The sequence below is a fragment of the Salarias fasciatus genome, chromosome 4 (assembly GCF_902148845.1).
Source record: "Salarias fasciatus chromosome 4, fSalaFa1.1, whole genome shotgun sequence".
In the NCBI taxonomy this organism is placed as follows: domain Eukaryota; kingdom Metazoa; phylum Chordata; class Actinopteri; order Blenniiformes; family Blenniidae; genus Salarias; species Salarias fasciatus.
Window position 1 is genome coordinate 7519570 of NC_043748.1, and position 20837 is coordinate 7540406.

At 42.7% G+C, this 20837-nt stretch overlaps 1 protein-coding gene across 2 annotated transcripts in view; it reads right to left on the reverse strand.

Moving 5' to 3' along the window:
* LOC115387129 (ras-related protein Rab-26-like) overlaps positions 1-14228 on the reverse strand; it is a 54192-nt gene extending 39964 nt beyond the window's left edge. For both annotated transcript variants that reach the window (XM_030089709.1, XM_030089708.1), the window contains exons 1-2: positions 14043-14228; positions 11868-11978 (exon numbers count right to left, since the gene is read on the reverse strand). In XM_030089709.1, the coding sequence (XP_029945569.1) occupies positions 11868-11978; positions 14043-14228 (297 nt within the window). The remainder of the gene's footprint in view (positions 1-11867; positions 11979-14042) is intronic.
* Between the last annotated feature and the right edge of the window lie 6609 nt (positions 14229-20837).

Here is a 20837-nt window from a genome sequence, read left to right on the forward strand (position 1 = left end):
TTTAATGGTTTTGTTTCCTCACTGCAGAGAAATGAAGCTGATATTGCTGTAGTTGTAATTACTTTCTTCTTTATTTTAAAGAATATGGAAAATTGCTACATGTGATTTTCACTTCATACAAACCTCCAATCGATATTTCATTGAAGCTGGGAAAGAGAAAGAATTGCTATTTTGTGCATGGCAGCTGACTGCCTTTTCTGACTGAGCAGCAGGTGTAATGATTGGAACTTTCCTGTTATTGACTCCTCCGCTGGGTGAGCAGGTGAGGTTGAAAACAGAGCCTAATTGAAAAAAAAAAGCAATGGGCCTTGGAGGCCCTCCCTGACTGACAACCGCATTGCTTCAGAAATTAAGGATTCCTCCTCCTGCTGCAGAGGGCCTGAGGAAAACAGAGCAGCAAATATACAAACAAGCACAAAACTCAGCGTCTGGCGAAGAGTTGGTGCTTCTTACAGCATCACCTGGCAGCACGGCGCTCGATAATATGAACACAGTCCTGGAAGAACGGCTTTAAGGTATGCTTCGTGGCGTTCTGTTAAACTGAAGCTTTCCTGATGCCCCAAGGAGAGACAAAACTTTACATCCGAGAACCGACTGAAAAGAAAGAGGAAGAGCAAGAGAAGCAGGCTGACTGTGTGTCATATCTTCCCTCAAATTGGTTGTTATGAATCCTCCCTTTGGTATCTTATGCACATAAACACACACTGACTTTATGATGCCGTATTGATTCAGGATTCGGTTGGATGTGGATGTGGAGACAGAGAGTCTGAACCCATTTAAAGGTTCTTCCTCGGGCTCCTTCGGTCAATAAAAACCCAAAGTGGAACATGACAGTTTATGCTTGTGATCTTGTTGTTGTGAAAGATGATAATTGTTCTCCTGTTGCTGGAAACAGGCTGTGGGCTCACTGTTCATTCCATTTATATCTTTTTTTTTTTTTTCTGTACAATTTTATCCAACCACAAGTGCTATCAAATCACATGTACCAAACTCACAAGTTCTTTTCTTTGCAAGTAAACACAGAAACGTTGAATATCTTCACTTCTTTTCTGCTAAAGTTTTCTAAGAGAAGCACTTTTATGCATTTCAATCCGTTATAACGACAGACTTTTCCAAAGAATAGGCCAAGGTCACTGAGTAAGCAGCTTAGCTTTATTAGTTTCAAAACCGCTGAAGGACATTTTTGAATAACTGTGGAGACAAACCGCTCAAACCTGCGTAAATTCCCGAAGACTTCCGACTATTCATAAGTCACATTGTTCACCACAGATCCTCAGAAGAAGTCGCACAGCTGATGCAAATCACGGCTCCCCCAGTGAAGAACCGACGAAGATAAAAAAAACAAACAGGTTAACAGGAGAACGTCCCCGAGCACTTTTAATAAGCACGCTGTGCAACTTGTGATGCTCGAAGGATTTGGATTTTTCCTCACATGCTTGCACACACGCACACACACACACGCACAAATTTGCATTATAAGAAATGGTCTAATGAGCAGCTTATAAGGGAGTTTGTTCCTGCTGAAACAACCAGTTTCGGGATGCAGTCTTACTCTTTTTAATTCATTTCAGTGAATGCTCTTGAGATAATACTTGAATAATTAAGCTGCACAAAATAAGTTTAACAAAACAGTAATGCTCACAAGATGCATTCAGAGGCTCAGATGAGTTTTACTGATGAATTTTACATGTCCGGATACTATTTTCTCTCGCACGCATCTCTTTATAAACTGCACTTCTTTCGTGTTGTCGGCCGCGTCCATCAATCGGCCCTATATCCCACCAATTCGCTTCTTTCGCGGCGTGGTTAAATATTCATGGCGCTCCTCGGGTCTCGCCTTTTCTGGATCCCCGTGACATTAGGGCAGCAGGTGGCAAAGCCGCTTGTCATTAATTACAAACATCTCCCCAGGCAGAGCTGAACCCCCATCCCAGCTTTAAAATTAGTCAGGACTCCAGCTTATATAGCAGCAAAGCTCCACCTGTAGCAGCAGGTACGACAGCATTAAAAATAGAATGAAAAGAGGCTATTATATCCTACTTATGTATGCATATTGATATGCACACAACTGTATGCACAAGTCTCAGCCAAAGGAAGTCACGTATGCATGCAAATGTCCATGCAGACTTCTCTTTTGTGTGCCTCCAAAGCATTACATTTTTTTTGTCCACTTTCTAGCATGATTACTCTTGACACTTGAACCCACTCAGAAAAGACCGGCAGCGAGCAAACATGCAGGCGGAAGAGTGGATGAAAGAGAAATCAGTCAGCTGTTTCCTATGAAACTATAGGAGCAGTGAAAGAAAGGTGCAAAAAAGACCATTCCGAGTGTGGGGACGGACCGGCGGTCGCATCGGCGATGACGGCGGACATATCAAAGAGGGGCTGAGGCTTTCAGAGAGGAGAGATGCAATCATTAAGTCACAGCTTGAGTTTTATGACTGGTCCGTTTCATTCTCCTGCTTGCCAGTGCTGCCTCTCTCCCTGCTGTCTCACTTCTCCCTTTCTCTATTCGCTGCACTGTCTCTGAAACCCAGCGCCTGATGGAGTCTCCTCATGTGATCTGCAAGTTAATTTAATTCTGATGAGTTAAATACGGTGCTGTCAATATTTAGTTTTCATTAGTCTCCGAAACTAAGTATTTTCAGGAATTTCTTAGTAGTTTTAACAAGTCCAAGCAATATTTTGATCATTTTGATCAGGAAAGATTTAGTTTCACATGTAGAGTTGTGAATTTCTTCTTCGTCTCTTCATTAGAAACATTCTGGAATAGAAATGAAGCACCGAGTCGGTGCATCGGCTTTTCATCAAAGCAACAAGCTTTGCATCTGTCATTAGTCACTTTTCCTCTACAAATATCAAGCAGGTCTCGAAAAGCTGCACAATCAATTGTAATTTTACGCAAGAGGGAAACGAAAGAACAGGTGTTCGGCAGTCTCGAAGCGAGACAGAATCCTCAGAGCGTACGGTCGAAACCTCCAGCTGAGGCGCAGCGACGACGTGATGACTAATCTCTACTTGTTGCATGAGTCACTCTCTCAAAACCATCTGATGACAATGACCTCATGTTCTTTCTGACAAAGTGGTCGCAGAAACTGTGATCTGCTCATGCACGCCGAACATCGTATATGACGCTGATGAACCAGATTAAGACGAGCAAGAGGCTCTGCAGTGTGTGGGCGGGCGTGAGTCCACATCTACATGCATGTGGAAGTGAATCACATCATGCCTGTCCTCGTTTCATCCATTTCAGAATCATCTTTCCAAGTCCCGCATTAGAGCTGCTGTGAATGATTTGTTGTCTGGAGATTTTTCTCTTCACTAATCATCAGGAGCTTATCGTACAACAGAAGACATGGCAAAACCTTTGAATTCATCCAGTCTCTATACATCTTTATGCATTTCAGAGATACAGTCAATCCCAGGGCAACAGCAGGAAGCTGGAGAACCAATAGAAAACTCATGAATGTACATCCAAACTCCACCCAGTGAGCGATCGCTTCAAGATCAAAGTTTCTCTAATGATTTGAAATCTAAACCCCCGTCATAACTCACCAGTTTACTGGTGCAAAAAAGTGAAGAAAATGCATTTAATTAATCAAAATAGATCAATATTGTTTAATAACACAAGAAAAAGTACCTAAATTGATCTATTAATTGCTTAAATGAAAAACTCACATCGACCAACTGTTGCTTAAGCGCTCAATCACCAGCTTGTTTATCCTGAGAGACACGTTTTTTATTTTTTTCTTACTTCATCAATTGTTATCTATCCTGTCTGTCGTCTGCCTGCATCCCAGAATACACCGCCAGTCTTCACAGTAGTCCTTTGCCAGCAGTGACGTAACGCTGACAGTAAACGCGGCGCGGTTACCATCAGAAGACGGAGCCACAGCGGCCTGCCCGGACCTCCCCTGCTTCATTAACAGCTGCCACATCCGCAGAGCTTTGTTATCAGTGTGTGTTTGTGTACTCTGCTTGTCTGTTTATGTGTGCGCGATGTGTGTGTGTGTGTGTGTGTGTGTCACTGACAGCTACTCAATGTGTGAGCGAAAGGAAATGAATGTAAACCTCACCGGCTTCTCACTTCATGATTTAACACAGGAGACACAGGCAGCGTTTCCAAACATAAGCGGATACTTTCTTTCCACAATATGAAATCTTTACCTGTTTTCTGATCTAAAACCAGCCAGTCGGCTGTTCGTCACATTTCCAGGCCCATTTGCCTCCTAAGCTGTTATCAATTCTATTGACCACACGGTGAGGCCTCCGTCCTCCAGGGACGCAACGAAACACTGGTTTTCTGGACGTTGACCACAGAAAATACTTTGTGTCTTCGTGATGAATCGTCCGCCTGGAATCACCGCCTCAGCATTATGCGGGGCAAAGGTCGGGCGAGAAATCGATACACACTGATCGAGTATCAGTGAGAATGGGAGAAAACAACAGCCCATCATTTCCAGTAGGAGGGAGGTTTATGGAGCATGTTGGGGAGGGGATTGGGAAATGTAACGGCATTGAACTTCAGGTCAGATCCACTACTGTGGCACTTCAACGTGACTTTTTTTTTTTTTTCAAGCAAATAATGCAACCGTGCTGATTCAGAGAGCACGATCGCTTGAGGGAAAAAAAATAATACATACAGACAGCTTGTTTTGTGTTGTGCTGAGTCTAATTAACAGTCTAATAATAACCACAGGACCACGTTCATGTATTTACGTAACAATTGCAAAAGCGCTCTCAGAGTGTAATGTAGATGAAACAGACCTACACCACTGGGTTACAGGTAAATCTGAGAAAACCTCATCAATAAATCCAAACAGGCGTGCACGAGCATTATGTTACTCCTGTTTCACCCTGCCATTAGTAAAGCCTCCGATCCAGCTCCTCTCAGCCATGCAGGCCGCTGCAGCTGCCTCCCTGCTCTCTGCAGAGATAAGTGGACCATCCCTGCCCTCAGTGCCACGGAAATATCCCCACACTTATTAAACTGGATCTCCAACACTCCCGGCTCATTCTAAATATTCACTGAGGGTTTTGTTCCTTGAACTGAGTGAACTTCAGAGGAGGAATGAAAGCAGATCCATGTCTCAAGTCAGTAATAGAGAATTCTAGGAATCTCTTATTCTCTTTTCCAGGCCGGGATATCATTCCGAGCACTGTTTTAAAAACGCTTTTTCACATTATTATCTAAAGATCAGGCAATTAGAATGTTCAGTGAAGGTTTTGCAGAGGTCTGATTCATCGCCCCCCCCCCCCCCCCCCCCCCCCCCCCCCCCCCCCCCACCCACACATACATACTGAGTACACCCAAAAATAACAGCAGAGGAAAGTGAAATATGAATCAGTGGGGCTGTCTGGTATGCGCTCAGCTCTCCTGCTGTGCTTTCAGGAAGAAAATTTGAATTTACGTACATGAATGAGACCCAGCATGTGTCACAGGCGGGTCAGCGTGTCACCGAGAACACAGACGGCAAGAACTGACATAAATCACTGGAATAACAAGGAGGGCTTCTGGGAGAATGAAGGTTGTTTTACACTCGTTTTCACAAAAGTTCTTCATCTGGTATCGGTTTTAACATGTTCTTGCTGAAAAAGATTAAGCACAATTTAGTTTTTTCTTTACTTATACTTGTGCGACACCATGGGATTTAAAAAAAAAGTGCTGCCCAGATGACGTGTCGAGAACTGACAGTATTAATCTTTAGTTGGATTCAGAGTTAGAGTTGAGGGCTTGTATGAGCTAGGAGTGTTGATACAGATTTTATTCCGGAAAAAAAAAGCCAAAGCACGGATTAGAAATCTGCTGCCTGAGAGAACAAATGCACATTTTTTTTTTAATTGTAATTTACTGTTTAATGATTCATGCAGATTGACGATTTATTGTCGGCTATTCAATTCATCGTCTAATTGCACTCTGAGAGGAAAGTGTAGAACAAAGAAGTTCAGTAAAAATAGAAATCATGGACACACTCCAGGCGTTCTTGTTACAACTGAAATCAAACATTCTTCAGAAACTTCTTCCAACTCTGTTGCAAAAGTTCCCACAAATGTGCAATATTTGTCAGTAGCTTTGGTTTCAGTGGTGCTGTTTCACGGCCCAGACGAGCCTCTCTGTCTTATTCTGACGTCTCAGCAGTGTCGATCTTGCTGCAACTGATTCTGTCAAACCTGCAGCTCCAAGTCTTCTCTTGATGCTAATTCTCAGAAACTGTAGCTTTGGTTCTGCCAGATCTCTTCCTGTCAGAGTTTCGCTTTCTGAGCGTCTTTTGATGATAAAGGACACTGTTCTCACCGACACCTTGACTCTCTTAAACATTCCTAACTGTTGTGATGATCTGTTAATTGCCTTTTTCTCACCTTTATTCGCAGGGTGTTTTGAGTGATCCAGAAAAGTTGGAACACTTGGAGGAATTAGCAGCAGCAGCAACTTCAGGACTGGATTAACCTCCTGCTTCAGAGCAGCCCTGTGACTGAAATCCCAGACGACAAACACGACGGGATGAATCAGTATTCCAGATGTGAACCAGGCTACTTGAATCAGACGGTTTATGGACCACTCCCAGATAAAGTGCTCTACATAAATCATCAGGGAGCTGCAGTGGCGATGTTGCGTTTTCTTCTTTTTTCTTTGCTTCATATCGTTGTCTACGTTGATTGACTTCATATTTTGAGCAACTCTGAGAGACAAGAGTGGTGTCCAAGCTTTTGATTTGGTATTTTCATTCTATTTAGGTGCACATCATCACAGATCGCATGAAAACAGGAGATGGGATTTTGTGCATTTTCTCTTCATATCAGGCAGAAGCGGGGAAGCTGTTGTCATGAAGGTCGGGGGTGGTCGTGCATCTCAATCAGAGAGGGGGTCAATTCAAACACGGTGAAGCTCAATAAAGGGAAATTCACCACATGGGAAAACAAAAGCATCCCCCAGCCTCTCGGCTGGCATAAACAGGCGGGGGGAAGACATGCAAACACAATAAGTGCTTTATGAAAACCCCGAGCAGCTTCCAAGAAGATTTAAACTGTTGTGACACTGAAATGAAATTCATCTTAACACCTTGAAAGGTTGAACATCAACAGAAATACATTGTTGCTTAATGATATTTCACTTTTCTGCATTGATTTCAACTTGAAAAAAGATGCAAATGTCTAGAAAATTATAAATTTGCTTTGCTGCCAAAATACATCTATCTTTATTTGACAAATACATACTTTGGCCAGCATGCACTTCATGTTTAGTGGTTCTCTTTAATGTAGAATTCACCAAACCAAAGACTCAAATTCCTATAAGAGTTCATAGAACTTGTTCATGGCTGCAGAGCAAAGGTCATCCCTACAAGCAGCAGGATCTATCTCAATTTCTTTGCAGTCAGTCTGACGATGATCCAGAGTTTGAGGAAAGTCTTCCACTCCGTCCTCACAGACTTCATTATCAATGTGTGTCTTGCTGAGTCAAGTGAGTCATGTTTTATATTGTGCAGGGAGGTGAAAGCTGCTGGTTGCATAAGAAGTCTGTCACTTGGGGCGCAGAGGATACAACTGACAGCTGAGAGCAGCACACTCGTCTCTCGCTGGAGGTGAGAAGCGACGCTCTTCCTCTCGCCACGTCCTCAAAGGAACAACTGAAACACTGCTTCTGTCCAAAGTCATGAAGTGAAGTACACTGCGGATCAGAGGGAATGGTTGGTTTTCAAGTACGAGGTGAGCAGATGGGGGATTTTTTTTGGAGCATTTCTTCTTATCTGGCTCTTCTTTGAGCATCCTTGCATTATTGCTCTCGCTCACATTAAATGTCCACTTCATCTCCCACTTTTCAGTGTTCTATCCCGGTAATATGCCTTTTTATGCGCTGTATAAGAAAGTTTGGCACTCATTCCCAGCTAAAAAATGTTGTTTTGTGCTGAGTAACATCACGGAAATCATTACATTTACAGCCAGCAGTCAAATACCTAATTATTATGGACGCAAAGAACTGCGAGTAAGATCGGCCCGTTGGTGAACGGGAGTCTGGCTGCAGCAGATCAGGACAGACTGGCTGACATTTCAAACGTTTCAGGAGTTTGGAGATGGATTGCTGCGCTCGTTCACCTCGTGCACTTCAGAGGAGTTTAGCATGGCAGCTCTCGTCGTACAGCTTCTCCAGGATCCTCAAATTAATTAAGTCCCGTACGCTGCTCCTCTGCTGGAAATAGCGATATTCACTTCCTGCAACTGTTTACAGCACATTAATGAGCCTCGCTGTTGCGTCTCATTACAGTGAACATGACATTCAGCTGAATAATAATTGTGTTCCATTACTCAAAATTAATCCATTTTTTAAGTGGCTTTCATTTAAAATTGTAATGTGCAGCTGTTTAATAAACTAAATGATAATGCCCAAACATATTTATGACAGCAATTTCAACATCATCAACAAAAACGAACAAAATTAAAAAAAAAAATCTTCTCATAAATGAAGAATCGATGCAGAAGTTCCTAACAATGATCATTAACACTTTAACAGTTTCATGGTGGTGTAGATTTCTTTCTCTTTCTGTGAACTGAAACAATCCTTTTGTCATAAATGCACATTGCAATGAACTTTTTGTCTTCCAGCCATTAGTTATGCGTGAGGGAGAGGAGATCTCCACAGCTCCTTGATTTATCCTCCTGGCTTTTCCAATAGAGATTTAAGATGATGTTTGGATTTAAGAATGAGCTTGCAGTTTGGTATTCAGTGTAACTTTGTTTTCCGCATTTAATGAGGGCCATGCTTAACTCTGTGTTAAATCAAATTTAGTCATTAAGTGTAAAAACAACCCATCCAATTACTGCTTTGTGTTCCCTTCCAGAGATGCATCTGTGAGCCCTGATGAGCCGGAGCCTGAAGCGAAAAGAAAAAAAAGGGGTTTTCGACTAGACTAAAGCTGTTTTTCTTCTTTTTTTAATGCATCCTGCAGAGATATTTCAGTTTGTTTTATTGAAGCTGCCTTCCACACAGTGGGATCCTAACCTCCAACCAACTGAGTACACGCGCTTCAGAACAAGAGAAAAATTGAGAGCGTGTTGAATAAATCCGAACTGATTATTTTTATGCTTCTGTATCTGCATGTAGTCCACTTTTTTTTTTTTACCTCAGAATTGAACGCGGCACGAGAAACACACGGATAGGCCATTTAGGAGAAGAAAAAGTGAAATCTGGCCTCGGCAGCAGCAGCAGAGGTCGTTTTACACCCACATGATGTCCTGTGACCAGGCAGTGAGCGATTGAGGCTCAGAGAAAGGAAAGTTAAAAAAAAAAAAAAAAAAAAAAAAGCGAGCACTGAATCTCCCTGCATGAGGAGTCTGAGAGCTGCACACTGAAGCAGGACGACAACCTCAGTGCTCCGGTCTCACCCGGTCACCTGCTCTTTCATTAGCGTGTGCATGAACAGCGTTTTACTTTGCGGGTGCACGGCGCTCCGGCTCTCTTCACCGGCTTGAATCGAAAACTGAATTCATGCAATTCTCCAAGTATCACAAAAGCTGAAGTTAGATCTCAAAACAAAAAAAACCAGGATGTTTTCAAGTATTTTATAATATATTGAAGTATTTATTTGTGATTGTACACCTTTTACATTTGTCTACATAAATTATGGGGAGTATTTATAATCAAATGCAAGCAGACGGCCTGTATTTTAAGCCTAACAAAGCAGCAGCGCCGCGCTGTAATCCGGAGAACATGTTGAGCCTTAAATGAGATGAGACTCCAACAAACAAGAGGAGGGAGGAAAAACCTCGTGTCTCGCCGGAGCTTTGAAGTGGGAGCCGGATCATATCCCCACACGAAGCAGCAAATAGCTTTCCCACCGACTAAAAGGGATCAAAACCCGTCTTTCCTAAAAATAACAATCGCTCCCCGGCTTCTGTCTTCGGCTGTGTGTCTTCCATGGGAAGACAAACACCCGGAACCTCTCTGCTCTCTTGTTCAACAGAGCCGTGCTCCTTCAACTTCTGTACAAATATACTGATTGTTTATTCAGCCTTTGGATCTTTTCATGAATTTATTCATCCAATTCGTGTTATCTCCGTGTGTATTTTCCTCAATTACGTACATGTAAATATTGTGCAATTTTCTGTGAAGCGTGAAACATGGAGACGATGCTCCGACACAGGATGATTCTCATGAGTTCGGATAAGTTCCATTCAACTTGTAGCAGGAGGCTGAGCCTTTTTACCAAGGAACCACACAGAGGCCAGCCGGCTGGCCGGTGGACCATAATAAAATTATTCATTTCAAACAGCTCTGAGCTGCACCGCAATTAAATAAGTAGTCAATACGCCTAAAGAGCTGAGCTCAGCTCCAAACTTGAGTATGAGTTTTACACCTTTTCCTCTATCCGTAGTAAATGTGGCGGCGAGAAAGAGCTGATGAAAGCGTCCCTTTTTTTGCTTAGATAGGCCTCGGCATCAGCACTACGGAGAGTGTTACAAGAGGCGTTACGTAAGTAAATAAATCAACTGCTCAACCACCCACGAACTCACCATCCCACACATAGGGCTATATAATGGTTGGACACACACACACACACACACACACACACACACACACACACACACACACACACACACACACACACACACACACACACACACACACACACACAGGTGGACAGTCAAACAGTTTGCCTCACAATAATCCAGCGATCTAATGCAATTTTATACAGAAAGAAGCAGCTTTGGAACTTGACTCAAGAAGTAGTTAATTTTGCTTGATAAGTGAGGGAGGGGGAGTTTTTTTTTTTTATTATTATTATCAAAAACAGGGATGCAGGAATAAACTACTGAGTGCACTCAAAAACCAGTTGGATTAGATTAAATCAGATTAGATGAGATTAGATATTCCTTTATTAGTCCCACAGTGGGGAAACTCCAGACACAGCAGAGCGCCATTTATTTGACCTCCCACAGTCTGCGTGCCGTCCTCGAGGTACAACACTGCATATGAGGAAAACACTGTTCTGTAGCTCCTCAGGAAAGGGCCGAACAAAATGGAATAAAGGTTCAATAAGTTCTGTCACTTGAATCAATATCGGCAACCTGGAAAGAAGCTGACTTCATTGGACATTTGCCTCGGTTGTGGTCTGCGCTAACTGCTCCAAGAGGAGGGTAAGAGAAAAGAACAGATCTCTGGTGGTGCAGTATTGATTGCAACCCATTTTTCTTCAAGGCTCAACTCTCTGATTTGAAAATTATTACAGGGCTGTGATACTGAATCTGTGCTGTACCGTTTTATCAGCCATCACAAACAAAAACTAAAGAGATTTACTAGAAAATGCATGAATTAAATAAGCAATGCCCTCCCTCCGAGAGGGGCATCAGAGAGAGTCAGGGACCAAAGGAGCAGGAGGGTCAGAGTTTGAGGTCAGATTTCTTTTTTAACTTTGAGCATCCAAAAAAACTGCTAATGACAACAACACACAATGTGAAAAATAGGAGGAAGAGCTCAAACACAGATCATTGTGCATGCTTGTGTGTCAGTCAGAGGCTGATTGACATAATATCACCTGAGAATGATCATCAGGAAATACAATTTCCTCCCCGAGGGCTCACGAGGGAGCCAGAAACTGGCACATGATAGACACTGTAATCATCCAGGGAGACGAAAAAACGAAAGCATGTCAAACTAATTTAAGAAATCAATATCTTATCTTGTGAGACTTTTGACACAGGGAATACTCACAGCTCCGAGGCATGTTAAGACACTGTAAAGCTGTGAACAAATCCTATTAGTACATAGTCCTATTAAAAAAAAAAAAGTGTAAAATCTAAACTGTGTGAGTGATTATTACTGTTTATGTGTGGAAGGTGATACTTTATAAATACTTTTATTGTTCTTGACTCACCCTAAAGTCAATGCCCACAGTGGAGATGAAGCTGCCGGCCAGAAAAGCTCCATCTTTGAATCGGACCAGCAGACAGGTTTTCCCCACACCAGAGTCTCCAACCAGCATCACCTTCACAGAAACCAAAGGAGTCATTCAGGAGTGACCGGCGCACGAATGAGGGCTTAAAGGGGGAGAATGAGACATTCCAGTCATGCCTCTGGTGTACACAGAGCGGCAGTGTTGAGTCACTTTGCTGTCCACTTGTTTTCATTATGCTCGTAATGTCTTATTTCAGAGGGGGGAAGTCATCAGCATATCCAATGTACATTGTATCTGACAACAAAACTGTTTCGATGTATCTGCTCTTCTTCAGCTGTTTCTTTGCATGACTCAATACACCATCTTGTGGTGCACGACTGTATTGCAGGTTGGGGGTAATGTCCCATTTTCCCCTTAAAAGCAGCACATCACATTAATACCATTTAATTGACATCTTATCATTTTTTCCCACATGTATTATACATTCAATGTTACCCATTTACAGTGAAACAAAAGCATTACGCCATTTCCCATTCGAATCCTAAAAATGAATCAAACTGTTTATGAGTAAGCAGGTGCTGTTGCTCGTGTTTAAATATATATCAGTGAATGATTGTTTGTCCTCAGAACATTTGAATCACTCCTCTAAATTAGTCCTGGCTTCCTGGTGCTTGGCCAGTGAAGAGGGTGTACATGAATGAGTGTGTTGCTGCTCACTATGGCCATCAACAGACAATATTATATCTTTATATTCACCTGTATGTGTGTGTTTTATTCCTGAAGAGTAACAACTGTCGATTGATTTTATTCTGAGCTGTAACAAGGTGAAATGGTTTTTATATGATTACTGTCGACAGGTTATCAGAGGGACTGAGGGACCTGCTCTGTGGAAATGTGAAGTGCCTCCTGGGTCCACTGGGGGGGCAAATAGGAGGTGAAAGATGTTTGTTATTGAAGGGAGGCACACTAACAGGGTCACTGAGCAGACATGCAACATTGCACAGAGGTGTGAGGTCTTCCCCTCGACTCCCCCACTGCTCAGTTCTTCTGTCTTTTCAGCTCTTAAACCTGTTTTTTTTTTGGACTCCTGTTATCCTGTGCACTCCCTTCAAACAGCTCTGCATAATCATGATGCTTGCAGATGTCTGAGATGAGCTACCTGCTATTCTACATTCCACAGGTCACAAACTGACTGTGACTTCAAACAGAAAATCAGTCTGATTCATAGTCTGTGCAACATAAACACAGGGCGAATTTGAAAGCACCTTTTTCAAAAGGCAACCTTGAAGAGTTTTAATTGATTTCTATTCACATTTTACAGCATCAAACAAAATATTGAAGCAAAACACTTTACTTTAAGGAAGGAAATATTTTCACTTCTGCTGTTTTTTCTCAACACAACTTCTCAGGTCAGGTCACTAAGTGGAGGTATTCAGTGAAATGCTGCAGTTGAGGCAGTTTATCAGCTCAGATTTGTCTCTCAAGAATTCAATTAAACGAAGTTTCTCATTTATATTAAAGCAAGTCCAGATTTAAAAAGGAGAATCTGGCTTTTTATGAACAGTGTGGAAACAACAGCCCCTCTGCCAATGGAAAAAAAAAAGAATTATTAAATAAACAGCTGTAATTAACAGAGGAAGGGTCTCAGGAGGAACATTCAGTCCAATCCTGCAAAAAAAGGCAACACAAAGCAATCTCTGCTCACATCAAACAGGTGCTTCAAAAAACACAGAGTAGGTGGCACAAGTCCCTTGAAGCCATGTTGGGAGTGCATGCTGAGAGCCTGTGGGTGTGAGTCTGTGTTTGTGTTGAAGTGGCACAAACTATTACGAACGCAGACACGATCTGCATGCTGTAATTGCAACCCCGGCTGAATTCTACCGGTCTTGTTGCACGAGCTCATAATAAGGATGCGCGCCTTTGCGGAGCATCGATCGTCTATTTACACAGCTGCTGTTTAATGAATAGAGGTTGCAAAAGGGAAGACAAACAACTCCGGTGAAGAAACAAATCACAAACAGGACGAGTCCCAGATGTGTTGTTACATTTTAATAAGATTACTTTGCGGAGATCTTATCATATGAATCCAACGTATAGCCTACTTTTGAATGAGTTACTGCATCCAATGTCCACCGACGACAGCAGAGTTCTCACCTTGAAAGCGATGTCGTAAAACTCGCTGCTGTTGCTGATGGAGGGTCTGCTGGGATGGACCACGCCGTTCATCTGCACGATCCCCGGGCTGCTCCTCGCTGCCTTCCCGGCCCCCTTCCCGGAGGGACTGCCCGCAGACGGGCTGCTGCTCGCCGCCTTGCCTTTCACCGTCTTCTTGCGAGACATTTCAACCGGATTTCCCAAACTCTCTCGGGTGGATTGTCGGGAGCGTCAAAAAAAAAAACAAGTCTCCTCCTAAACGCGCGCCAGGTGTGGAGCCGAGAAGTTGTCACGCGCTGCTGGACTGCTGCTTTAAAGTCATGTTGCTGCGTTGTTTTCCCCCCCCTCTGAAAAGTAGGAGTGGAGGTGACACAAAGCCGCCTCGGCTGTGGATGTGTTGCTTTCCTGCTCTGGACAAGTTGCTCCTGTTCGGACGGACGGCAGCCTCAGCTCTGCGCGCGCGAGCTGCTCCGATCACACGTGATGAGGCGCGCAACAGCCAGGAGGGCACATGCACTGAAAGCCTTTTCATCAGAAACACAACAGGAGTCCTCACTGCCTCATTTCTGTAATATATTGACGACCTCTTCTCTCATTATCATTTGACTTAACAGAGGAGCTCCATAAAGACTTTTCCATCATTCGTGATACTGATGGATGGCACGAGGCGCTGTCCATGGTGCTGAAAATGCAAAAACAAATACGAAACAAATTAAAATCAGCTGAAATGACTGTGTCTCTGCAAAAGGTAGATCGCATGCATAATTTATAAGAGTGCAGGACTTTGCATGATGATGAGACGCAGGTGTGGAATAACATGCAAATGGAAAAAGCGCCTCAGCATATCGGAATATGTGCAAGCCAGGTGGACTATTTCCCAAAATACAAACGAAATCTGAAACATTTTGTGAAATGAGTGAGTAATGACATTTTTAATTTAAGTACAACTATGGCTACATTAGGTAAATTTAATTCAAAAGTACACTTTTTGACTCACACTTGATTCCATTTAAGAAGAATCTTGTTTCTTTAGTAAAGTAATACACTTGTTAACTAATCATACTTCAGTAATCCCTTTGGGATTTTTTTTTTTTTTTTTTTGTACATTTACCTATATCCCTATAGGATACAGTGAACAGCTACATTACTTTGCTCTGGGGATCTGTTTGAGGTCAAGGGTCACGATCGGGACCCACAGTGGTGACGTGTTTGTTCAATACTAATTGAGACTGTACAGTTTTATTATATACAGCTTGCATAGAATGTTTTATAATTGAGAGGTGATGGAAGCAAATACTTGAAAAAATGCTACATTATTGCAAAAATATGCTTGTATTGAATTACTATATACCCACCTACTGGACAGAGGAAGCAAGGACCCAATTCAACTCAAGAAGGAAGGAAGACTGGAAAGAAAGTGGTTGCACAAGACAAATTAGGCAAGAAGGAAAACACAGAGGGCAGGACATCTATACACATGGGTGTCTAATGATACACAGGTGCACACAACCAGAACATCAGGTCAGCTGCAGGAGCAGAAGAGAGAGACATGATCATACATCACCTGAAACACAGGAGAGAGAGAGCCAAGCACACCCAGTTACATATAACATCAAATGTACAAACCAACACAACAAGGAAACACGAACATAAACATGACGAGTCAGAGACATGACATGAGAAAACTCAACAAGATCCTTGACCACCCCACCACAGTATATTCATCTAATAGTCAACAAAACAAGTATTCTTCCATGTATTTTCAGCACATACGAGTCTGCTTTCTAATGGGATAAACATAATTTATATTATGATGATATTGACCCCAAAACTGCATTTCTCTCAACTTTATGCTTTATTAGTTTGCTGATCAACACATGATTTAATAACACAGCAGATTTTTGTTGACCATATCCAACTTCATCCTATTTAGAACACTTCCATATTCCACCCGTGACATTTTAAAGGAAGCCATATCCTTTATGTGTTGTTTGTTTCTATGTGGGTCATTCGTGATGAACAAAGGAAGTTTGATGATAAAATGTGACAATATTCCACCCATTCAATTTACGAATTTAAAAAAAAGTCTACGCATTGGCAGATGTAACTCATTAGTGAGAAGTGTATCATTAAAAGTGCAACTGCACCTGCTTGACTTGTAACTTCAACCAGGAACCACAAGAGGGCGCTGTGCGAATATAAAACAGATAGAAGAGAAAGGGTTTCTGTGGAGCTATCACCTTTCAAGTAAATATGAAATTAAATTGACAAAAAAAAAAGGAATAAATGCAACCTATGAATTAAAACTAAAGTAACTGTATTTCTCAAGTATATCACAGAAAAACAGACATGAATATCAACAACATATATATCAAATGGTGCTGCAGAAAGTCATTATCCATCATAGTTGCATCGATTTCTTTCAGTTTTGTCTCTTATTATCTCTAAAAACTGCCAGTTATCTCTACAGAACCACCTTGATCAGATTATCTGTGACTTTCAGACAACCATTATGATTCATAACTTATTTCTTAGCAACTCACAGGAAGTCAGTCTGCAGTGGGATCCACATATTGTCCACATTTGCAACAAAGAATAGCAGCGCATTGTGATTCGATCCGGATCTTCTGTGGCCGGTAATGAGATGCTGTGTTGCTCTCTTTCTCCCCCTGTAATCTATTTTGTTACGCAACTTGAAAAAAAAAAAGTTGTGCATGATGTCGCTGTCTTTCTGTAGAAGTGCCAGACTGTCCCGCCTCATTAGTCTATTGTTTCAAATCATAGCCCAGGGAATCCATCTGACAGCAACAACAGGAGACTGAAGCGAGTTTGGTTTACCTTTGACTTTGATGGTTAGAGGTTAATTTGTTTTGTATGTGCAGGTTTACCAGCGTGAAAACCGATGTAGAAAGAATCAACACGCATGTCATATATACACAGGGGTTGATGTGGTCCATAGATACTAATGGTATTGTTCACCTCTCTGGATTTACTCACAATTTGATCCTCATGTGGTAAATATTAACTGTGGTAAACTTTTTGATGTCAAAATTAGATTTTAGCATACCAAAAGTTTGCAGTTCCTCTCTTCATCTTCCAACTGTTAAATCTCTACCATACTGCAGTCGCGCTGCGCAGACATTTTGGGGACAGCTCTTGTTTGACCCCAACATCAGAAGTGCTGCGCAGTCTGGATGTAAACACGGCGACAGCTGTAACCCCCAGATTCTGTCGCAGAATCTGCTCTCTGTCAGCATTTTCCACAAGACATCCAACGTCATACAGAGCGAGGAGTGGAGTGTCGCCAATTTGGGGGAGCGCAGACCTCAAAATCCACCGACACCCCCCCACCAGCACCGCTTCCTTCGACAGCTGAGATTTGTTCTGCCCCCAAAGCAGCTGTCAACTGTGGCAACAGCTGGGCATTTTGGAGGGAATAAGCAACGGAGATATAGAAGGTCATTGGAATCCATCCCTGGTTTTAAAAAAAATTAACAACCTTGTCAAGATGAGTTAAATATGTACCGTGCATTGCAGTGTATATGTGCAGTCAATATATAACCAGGGTGCCATATGCTCGTCTTTTTGAGTGCCTGTGCCAAAATATCAGGCAACGTGTGTGTATGAAGAGGCCTGTACTTACAAAGTGTGCAATCAGTCAAAAACAAACAAAAAAAAATCTCATTAACCAAGTTTGCTTTTCTTTGCTAAAACAAACAAAGTTGCAATCAAATATTCTCAGCAACACTGTGATTCATATGTCATGTGATTTTCATGATGTTCAGTCTCTTCAGAATATTGCACTCCTCAGGACTGTACTGCCTACAAAGCAGTGTAGTGATTAGCACTCCGGCCACAGAAAGATATTGTGGGTTTGAGTCCGGGCCAGGCCAAACTATGGGAAGTTTGCATTCTCTCCCTGTCCATGCAAGCATGATCTTCAGGTCCTCAGATTTCCACCTTCTGTCCCAAAAATTGCCGGTACAGCCCGGCTAAGTGGATGTGTTGGTGCCCACAGCGAAGTGAGGTCACCTTTGCTCCGGGGTCACACCGCTCTGCAGACACGCCCTTCGGCCAGGCATTTGTCAGTTTACCCAGGGTCAGGTGCCCGAAGCGTGAGCCGGGTGGCGTGCAGCAGCCCGGACAGTCGCTCAGCCAAAGTCATGGCAACTGTTGATCTGTTGATCTTTTCCTCAGCTGCCTGTGGCCCGAGTGCAGCGAGGGGAGACGTGGGGGTGGGTGAGGGGGGGGGGGGGGGGGGGGGGGGGGGGGTATTCTGCCTGCTTGAACCCCCTGTTTGTCAGGCTTTGGCGAGAGCAAGCGACTCTGGACTGGTACTGCCTGGCACTCATTCGCTCAGTGAGGCATCTCGCAAGAGAAAAACAGAGTGTGTGTGTGTGTGTGTGTGTGTGAAGGAGGAGAGGAAGATTGATATGTTGAGGTTGTTTTTCTCTTGAATTGGTTTGTTTACTTTAATTCCTTCGCCCTCAAATGGAAGCAAATGATTTGTTTACCAAATACCATATAATAAATCAAATTATGATCTCAAGCCATCATTTTCTTTAGTGAGAACTTTGCATGCAGAGAATCCAACATGTTTTAGAAAACACACAGTGATATTTTAAACACTAAAACATTTTTTTTTATTGTTGTATTGTCACCATTCACATCATCCTCCATCAATTAGTCCATCTATCCATCAATCCACCCGTCCTTCCAATACAATGTCTCATTTAGGATTTCAGGATGATTAAAAAAATAAAAATCATGTTCGTGATGATTAAAAACCAACTGAGTCACATCCACTGTACGACTGAAAAAGACAGTTTAGTCACATTGCATTTTTTTATGCATTTTAATTTCAATTTGATGCAATTAAAATTGTGCTATTGAATTTCATCTTGAGAAACTTAATACAAATAGAAAAAAAAATAATGCTGCTGTAAACTCACAGGGCTCTCATAACATGGAAAGAAACGGGCCTTTGCAAAAAAAAAAAACAAAAAAACTCAGTCTTATGGCTGCTTAAAATTGCTTTGGCATGATCATCTTACACAGTCATGCCATATTTTAATGTGCTAAACAAGTGAAGCCAAGCCATGACTTCAAATCTCTCTTCATACAAAATTTTTAATTCTCTTTCCCGTGCATCATAAAAAAAAAGGCGACAACACTGAAAATTACCTTTCCAAAGACGTCACCACAGCATCCCAGTGTCACACTTGCAATTCCCACCTCTATTTTACCACTCTTTTCACAGTTGACACTTTTTTTTTTTCTTTTTTAATTTCGCTGTAACCCAACAGGGGGTCTGCAATAGCGAGGCCTCAGAGGTGCTGTAGTGAGGTTTAATCTGAAGTGTTGAAAATAATACATGCCCGGCCCTCTCCGGACTCTTTAAAAGATCCAGACATGAGAGTCTGGGCCAGTGTACCAAAATGGAAAAACTCCACAGGGTAATAATCACTACCTGATTTCTCCCCCCCCCAAAATATATGCTCCCTGTTTCAGTGCCCCGCATTTATCTGGATCCAGGCCTTTTCATTTAATGTGATCTGAATGTCTGTGTCCCTATATGGACTGATTTAAGCTGCATGATGCTCGCTTTTACTTTTACAAAGATGCCAGTCTGTCATCTTGAAATAGTGGCGCTTTCAGAAGTGATCAGTGTGTTATCCAAGGCCATAAATCCTCGCTAATCCAGGGTGCTTCCTGCAAGCAGCAGTGTCACTGTATTCCGTTGCGCTGGTGATCAGATTTATGACCTTGCACATGGCGTTGCTGTACAACAGGAAGCATTTGTTGTTGCACCAACTTGCCCGTGCGCACTGAAACATGCAGAGTAAGCACAGAAGTGATTTTTGCGCGCCGGTCATGAGCTCCGGGCCTCCGACACTGAGCAAGTCTGCGGGATGGATCAAGCCCGACGCTTGGAGCGGAGACTGAAGGAGTCTGAAAGCAGAGACAAAGCAGAGATTCCCTGCAAGGCGTGTCTAAATTGCCCGGTGCCATTTCAATCTCCTCCCCTGCCCTCAGACGCAAAACAGACCCAGTTTTAGGTGGCTGCAATTTTCAACAGCCCGGGAGAAATCCAGAATCCAGAATTCCTCTCCGTCACTCTGCAGGGGCCAGAGGTGGGCCGCTTCATGTCTGCCGCTCAGCTGGAGACGCAACAATTACAAAAGGACGCACGCACACGTAAACATACACGCGCTTTACATGCAAGCTGCGGGCCGAGAGTGGGCACGCAGGCACCAACTGGAGAGAGCCATGGTGAGCGGGAAAAGGTGTGAGCAGGAAAAGTGGTGTGTGTGGGTGAGTGTGAATATGGGAGAGTGTGCGTGTGTATTTGTAGAGTTTTTGCAGTTGTGACAGCTGGGATGAAGGAGTGGAGGCGGCGTGTGTGATTGGAGGAGGTGCCAACGGAGCAAGTGTCTCTTTATTTTCATCACACACAAAGTGCGTCTGTGTGCGGATATATGTTCATGAACAGTATGTACATCTGTGTTTATGTCTGGTAATGGCTTTGTTCATGGTAATTTGGTGTGTATGTACGGGACAGTCTGATCTCGTTTCATATGAGGCCAATGTATGTAAACTAGCATCATATGTTTTGTTGTATTTGTCACTTCTGAGGCAGCTAAAGGATCAATTTAACTGGATGCTTCCCCCTCTCCTTCCTTCTCTCTCTCTCTCTCTCTCTCTCTCTCTCTCTCCTCCACACACACACACACACACACACACACACACACACGGGTGCATACATACACTAAAATTATAATTTTTTTAAATATT